Genomic DNA, 7984 nt, shown 5'->3' on the forward strand with positions numbered 1-7984 from the left:
TTATTATTATTATCATTATCATTATTATTATTATTATTATTATTATTATAGGGTTCACCAAAATAAATAAGGTAGAAGGCTTATTCTCCAGGAGACTATCTTGTGTTGGGATATAAGCCATTTCAAAAACAACTGCCGTATAAGACAGTTCATCTTAACAACATTAATGCATACCTATCATAGATAAATAAGTTGCAGACCTTGCTCTTAACATGTCATAGGACAGACAGTATGTGATGAGGGCCCTAAAAATGATATTAACAAATATGGCAGTTTAATGGAAGGAGAGAATACCTTGGGGTAATCATGGAGAGGGAGTAGTATCTAAGCTAGACTTTAAAACCATGTAGGATTGACTGGTAATTAGACATGGGCATATTCATATCCACTGTTACCACTAAACCCCACTAAAACAGCAGTAAAGGGAATTTAAAGGTCTGTATCCACAAGAGCAAGGAGTTCTGGTGGCACAGTGCCTAAGGCATCCGACTCCTAACAAGAAAGTTGGCAGTTCATACGCTATGAGTCGGGCCGACTCGACGGCAAACAACAACAACAACAACAAGCCACTCTGTGGAAGGGAAGATGAGGCAATCTACTTCCATAAAGATTTACCGCCTTGGAAACCCAATAGAGGTTGCTATGAGTCAGAATCGACTCAATGGCATTGTATTTAGTTTTTGTTTTTTTAATCCATAAGAACAAGGAAAAGCGATAGCAGACTATAGTAGAAAAGAAATAACAACAGCTTTTCTTTTGGAAAATGTGAAGCAGGTGGATTGTTATAATGGTCACAGCAGACTAAAGAATGCTAAAACCTAAGCTTGCACTGGAACAAAACAAGCAAGCCAATTATTGGGTTACTGCATAACCCCAGATAAGCTCAAATTAAAAGTGTTTTATACCTTTGAAGGCAAGCATATGGGGTCAGGCTGAAAAATGAAAGTTTGTTGAAAATGAAGGAGCAGTTGAATCCTATCCTCCTACCCTGTGAAGCTAGGCTACCTTTTTCCCAAACTCTAGTAGAAAATGGAAGGTTAACTTACTGAAAGGTGTAGGGTTGATCATAAGGCTTATAGCCTCAGGGATACTATCTATAGCTAATGGTGAGGGTTAAGCATTAAACCAGAAATAATGAGACTGAGTAAAGTTTGCATATTGAATAGTGACACTCTTATCCCTTTTCCAAGCCAAGATATTATCCTTTCGGTCTCTGAAATATGACAGGCAGATTTATACTCATTCCTGAGAGGAGATTGGAAGATTCCTCTCTGGAAAAACTGACCAACCCTGGGTAGCAGTATTTGGAGGTTCCTGAACCAAAAATTTTGCAAGATCCTTGTCCATTCACCACGTGTACAGTGCCCTTACTGAAAGGCCTGCCTACTCACATAAAGCTTCTGGTCAGCTTTTCAGCATCTCTCTCTTAAATATGGAAGCCACAGATGACCAGATATTTGAAAATAGCCTGTACAAGCAGAAATCAAAGTGGATAAAGAGAAGAAAAAGGAACTTGGAAAAAACAGAGACAACGTACCATATAAATGAATAAATAAAGCTATAATTAGTATCATAAGATACAGGAAAAGATATTGGGACCTTGAAATAAGAATATGATACTATTTTAAAAATTCAGAGAATAAAAAGAATCTCAAAAATTAAAAATGTAATGGCAGGAATTGAAAAATTCAAGAGAAGAAACAAGACTGAAGGAATCCCAATAGAAAGTCAACAAAACAATAGGAAAGATGAAAGAAGAGATGTATAGAATCTTGCCAGGAGGTCCAATTTATGAGTTAGGATTTGTAGAAAGAGAACATTGAATAAACAGGAAGAAGTTGTCAATTGAAGAAATAATAAAGAAAAACTTCCAGAAAGGAAAGATATGAGTTAGAAGATTGAAGGAACTTACTGTGTCCTATAGGTTGGATGAGGGAAAAAAAAAATCATATGAAGGCACATCATGAAAGTTCATTACCTTATAGATAAAAAGTAGATTCTAAAAGCTTACCATATAAAGGTTCATATTTTTAAAAAATAGGAGTTAGAACACTATCAGTCTTCTCAAAAAGATTCCTCAGTAGTAGCACTAGAAATCAGAAGCCAAGCTAAGAAGACAATATGGGATCCAGCAAACAAGGAATCCCACGTAAGAAAACAGGAAAGGAAAATCTTAAAATGACAGAATGGAACCTCTAGGAGGACCATTGCATAGCAGGGCTAGAAAGCATCTACTTCAGAGACTGGATGGAGCAAGAGAGGGGTGGTCCAGGAGGGATGTTTCTTAGAAAAACAAAAAGATAGAACTCATAAATTACCTGAGGTTTGCCCATCTTGAGAGGAGTTTTCCACTTTTGGGCAGAGATGTGGGAGTTGAGTTACTGATAGAATGACCTGTGTTGTATGTGGTCTTGAATCATTCTACTCCAAGTCTACCAGTTCTTGATGCCTTGGAAGTATGGAATACGATTCAGCAAATGGAAAGGGATAAAACTTTGTATTTTTGTGCTTTTCTCTAAAAATGTGTACATACCAAGAAGTCTTTACAGAACTTTTAAACACAAAATGAAGATAAAATAAACTGAAGTTTCTTCAAAGAATCTTCAACTGCTTTAGAGTCAGTTTCCTAAAAAGAGATTATTCCATACAACTAAAAGATTCTTTTATTGTAGTCTTTTTAGTTTTCTCAGTTTTTTGTAGTGTAAAGTGAGCTATTGAGATATCAGGTGGCTTCTTATTGGTGTACATGTAAGAATTTGTTGTAATGAGTTATGTCTTATTGGTAGTATACACACACATACATGTAGATATACTTGAATAAAAAAAAAAAAACTTGAAGTAAAATAGGAACAGTTGGACAAAGATTGGTAGGAGAGCTTTCTAAAGAGAAGACATAAAAGCACAAACTAACATATGACAAAGCACCTAAAGCATAGAGTAGTAACCTTTAATCTGTAAACAGGCATATCTCCGAGACACTGCAGGTTCGATTCCAGGCCACCACAATATGGTGAATATTGCAGTAAAGCAAGTCACATGATTTTCTTTGGTTTCCCAGTGCATATAAAAGTTATATTTACACTATACTGTAGTCTACTTAGTGTGCAATATAGCATTGTGAAAAAGTTTGAAATAGTGTGAGAATTACCAAAATGTGACACAGAGACATGAAATGAACACATGAAAAAATGGCACCAATAGACTTATTTGATGCAGGGTTGCCACACTTTCAAGTTCAGAAATGCACAGTATCTTCAATAAAGTGAATTACAGTAAAACAAGGTATAACGGTATGGTCTTCTGAAGGGTTATGTTAAAAGCCAACTGACCTTTCTCAAAGCTGACTTCTTATGTACCGCAAGCAGACCACATCCCTAAGACAGCTTACTCAGCTGCTCTAGTAGATTCCACCATGGAGTTGATCACCAGTCTCATTCATCGTGGGGAATAACTGCATCCAGCTGTCCAGCCACTCAAGCCAGGCTCAGCCAAGTTGACACACAACTACCACAATGACTTTTTTTCAGTCACACACCTATACCTACCTTATATAAATACTGTTGCTTATAGGAATATTTTGTCCATCAGTTGTGCTGGGACAGAATAAAGATGGAATGATTAGGTGGTTATACGAAATTCTATGGAATAAGTGAATTATCTTATGGTCCTAAGGGACCAAGAGGAGTTCCTTATAGTGAGAATTTACCTCAAGTTGCTCTTGTTTCTGATAGGAAAAAGCCAAGTTTCTTTCTGGGTTCTACCCAGTTGGGGTTTAAGAGTTTACAGTTCTTTAGTCTTTACATTTTATGGTTACCTTTTTTTGAACTGATGAGTTTTTACTAATTACTTACTGACCAAAAACTGATCTCACTCAGATGAGCCAAACAAATCTTTTGCTGACAGCTTGTGCTTTCATGCAGCATTTTAAGAGGCTAGTAATTGAAGTGAACAATGAGTTAAGAATTTAATTTTAATGTGCCTTTGCCTGCATTATCTTTGTGCAGTAGTGTTTGAGATTAACATAGTTGTTTTGATTTGCAGTGTCTCATGCAGGAGCCTCCATGTCATCTGCTTCATCAGACACTGGGATGAGTCCCTCTTCATCTTCTCCCCCACAAAATGTACTTGCTGTAGAATGCAGGTGATAAATGTTTTCTCTGCCTTCCCAGCAGTTTGCTGCCATGGACATAAATCCTAAAACCCTGAAATACAACCACAGAAAGCACTCAACTGGTTTGACATTGCCAAGATATCCTATCTACTTCCCGGGCTGGATTGTATCTACGCCTTTCTCTTTTCTTTCTTTCTGTTGCAAAATATAAGCTGATTAATAATTGAAGGTTAGGCAGCTTGCCATATTTGTCATAATTTTTCCCCTTTAATTTTTTTCATTTTTTGTGAATATAGAAAAAGGGCACTTAGCAAATTTGAATTTGTATAATAAAGCTTTCAGGTGTTATAGAAATCATAGACAAGCAAGTGCACATGATAAACATCAAAATATTATCCAGCTGAATAGTTAACTGCTGCACTTTCACTAAGATGTATTGGAACACTTGGTGAATAGGGGGTTTATGTTGTGTGTGTGTTTTTTTTTTAATTATTGTTTTTTTTTTTATTTTTGTGGAAGCACTTGCTATTTAGAACTGCCAAAGTATATGTTCAGCAGTGTGCCCAGTTTTAAAGGTGTAAATGGGACAAAATAAATTGTGAAAGGAAGTGTAGTTGACTGAAAACTACAGTTGTCATAAGTCTTCCACTTTTTATAGGATTTTTGAGCACACAATTATGCAAATATTTTAATGTTTATTAATGTTTACAGTGGAATTGTGAATAAGTTTTCAGTGGACTATCTTATCCCTTGACAAAAATATTTTGTCTTTTTTCTATGTAATTTCAGAGTTTTTATTTTGTTACAAAAAGACAAAAATGAAATATATAACAACAATGAAGTTATTTAACAAGATTTCTAAAGCTGAAAATTTTGTGTAAAATAAGGTATTATCTTGCAACTTGTTAAATATATTTATTCAGACATTGGATGTTGTATTTTTATGTATTTTTAAAAATATTAATAAAATCAAAAAAAAGAAAATTCTAGGTTAATTCACTCTTTGGATGACCATAGCTCTCAGCTGTCCCTTTTACAGGAGGTTGTGTGCAGCAGCCTTGCCTGTGTTGAAGGGGGTCTGTGTCAGTCCTTCAAACAGAACTATAAATGGGCATCTGGATCATTAAAGTATGTCCTCCTGTAGAAACTTTGGCAGTCCTAGTATTTAAGCTGTTTTGAGGATCAAATTTTTGGTTGCCCTTAAGATATTTTGTCAGTTTTTATGTTTGCTATACTGCCGAATAAACTCATATCTCCCAAAGTTGAGATGCAACAACTAAGTAAAGCAACTATGTATGCTTTGTCTGTGAATTGTCCCACAGACTGATACGTTTTGTAAATAATTCTTCCAAAATCATGTATTTAAAGCAATTTTGCATATACATTATGTAAAAAGGTGATTTTTTAAAAATCAATTTTTAAATTCATTTGTACATTGAAAGGGGTTTTTGAAAGCTCCTTTTCTGTGTTATTATGCTGTAGAGTAATAACCTAGATGCTCTAGACTGTATATCAGGATCTGATTTACAAGAACAAAGTCAGAGCTAAACACTAGTGATGACATAGCATTACTGAAATTATTGTTTCATCATTTCATTTTACCACATTGTGAACCTGTGATTCAGATTCCATTTTCACAGAGAATTAAAAACAAAAAAGTACTCTTGTCAAATGCACTTTTCTGTCTTTTCTTTGCAAAGCAGAAATATTTCAATGTAATATAAAAATGGAGCTCAGTGGGCAGTATTAATAAAGGCCATGTTTTAAACATAGGCTTTATATTTTTAGTTTTCATTTAAGTGATTGTTTCTGTCCTAAGTGCCAATAACTTAACAGTTGGAAAATCAGACTTTATAAAGTATTTCAATATATCTTTCAGTCTTTATTTAAATAAATAGTAAAATCTTTATACTCTTAATTATAAAAATGAGAATAAATGTGCCATTCAAATCCAGTTGGAATTAGGAGGCAACCTTGGATTATTCATACATTAAATATTTTAATTTCTTTCAATAAGAGAACTCGTTATCAGCTTGAGTATTGTCCCTTCTAATTGATAATGAAGTATAAGAGCCTTGCTACAGAGGAAAATCATATATTCATTGAATATGAATATAGACACTTAAAATCTTTTTATTTTGGAGCTGGAAGAGATTATGAAATGAGGTGAATATTGAATAGGTTCAAATATTGGGCAAATAAATACACATTTTCTTAGCATGTTTTGAGTGTAGCTAAGCTTTGATTAGATAGCTCGTGCATGTGAAAGTAAAAGATTATTTTTATGTCTGCTATCTAAAAGTGGAAGGGGCTATGCACACCTTCCAGTTCAGGTTATTTTAAGTATTTATGGAGTTTTAGTTTTCTCTTCTGTGCTTATATTGTTTTGTGTTAAATTTCAGATTTTCCTTTCCTTCATTAAGAAAGAATGTTTGTATGTAGCATTTTTGAAAAGAGCTGTTTACTAGGTCTTTTAGGAAGTTGCTTTAAATTAGGGAAATCTATACAGATTAAGATACTAATATGCTTATAAACCCTGTAATTTAACATGGCTGTCAACATTGTGAAAACATTTGGTGTTATTTAGAACCCCATATACCACTTCCTATCAGAATTCATTCATCAGTAATTTATTGAGTATCTTCTGTGTGCCAGGCATTGTGCTAAGGCCCAGGAGCCTTAGCACTGAATGGGAAAGAAAAGATCCCTGTCTTCATGGAGTGTGTAATAGTGGAGTAGGTGTTAAACAGTTAACATATGTCATTAGTTAACATATGTCATTATTAAAGTGCAAGTGCTATAACTTCTTATAGCATGCCATGAGATAATGATATGGAGCTCAACAACTTTGAAGGCAAAGGGGAAGGCTTTGCAGAGAAAGGGACATTAAATTAAGTCCCAGGGAGGATTATGAATTGGCTAGGCAAATGGGAGGAGAACAAAGAAGGTTATAGTGTTACAAGTGTGTGAGGAAGCTCAGATTGGTGGTAATGAGCCAGGGCAAGAGTACACTTGAGGCAGAAGCCAGGTCAAACAGGGCCATTCAGGAATTGTCCAGACCTTGTGGCCACCTCTGCCTCTTGATTCTTCCATTCCTCCCACTGCTCTCATTTCTGTTTGCCTACAGCTAGCACAAAAGCCACTTTTTCATGAAGTTTTTTGCTGACTTCTTACCATCAGAATTTGTGTTCCCAAAGCATTTTTCTTTAATCTGTATTATCTTACTTCACAGTTTATCTTGTATTTTATTTACTTCTGTGTCTCTCTACCTTATTAAATGATTAGTTCCTTAAGTGCTCCTTAGTCATAGGTGTGTCCCACCAAGTTCCTGGGCCAGCAACTAACACACAGTAGGTGGTCAAAAATGATGTTTAATTAAGAAAAATGACTTCTGAATTCTCATTGTTTCTGTTTTTCATGAGTAGTAATCCTTACGTAAAAAGCCAAACATTTAAAAGTCTTTTGAGGTTCTTCTTACAAAGTAATAATATTAAAATACCATTTGATTATTATAAAATAGACTTAACAATCTAATGTCCAGTCTAGTGCTCAGTATTCTTAAAATAATGAATGAGTTATTTTTCCTTCTGTTCCTGTTTCTTCTTCTGTCTCTTACTACTTTCATGTGGTTACACAGATTTTTATCCCATTGGAGGAATAGTACAATATGTGATGACATTCCTCATTAGTGAAGGTCAAGTGACTATTAGAATAGAGTTTGCACTAATGAGGAATTTCTAATGAATACATGCTGAGAGTTTTCTCAGAGTAGAAATAGGTTTTTTTTTTTCAATTTATTGCAAAATCAAATTATGTTTTCCACAGTGAGAAGCCTAAAAACACTTTTTTTATTCATACAGACCCATTATACAT

General features: G+C 34.6%; 1 protein-coding gene across 1 annotated transcript in view; it reads left to right on the forward strand.

Moving 5' to 3' along the window:
* The window catches only part of ARID4A (AT-rich interaction domain 4A), an 86282-nt gene extending 82137 nt beyond the window's left edge, over nucleotides 1–4145 (forward strand). Inside the window, exon 23 of the mRNA XM_007951886.2 lies at nucleotides 4042–4145. Coding sequence (XP_007950077.1) covers nucleotides 4042–4145 — 104 coding nt within the window. The remainder of the gene's footprint in view (nucleotides 1–4041) is intronic.
* Nucleotides 4146–7984: the final 3839 nt, after the last annotated feature.

This window comes from Orycteropus afer, unplaced genomic scaffold (assembly GCF_000298275.1).
Source record: "Orycteropus afer afer isolate SDZICR_OR568_19922 unplaced genomic scaffold, OryAfe1.0 scaffold00314, whole genome shotgun sequence".
NCBI classification, from domain to species: Eukaryota; Metazoa; Chordata; class Mammalia; order Tubulidentata; family Orycteropodidae; genus Orycteropus; species Orycteropus afer.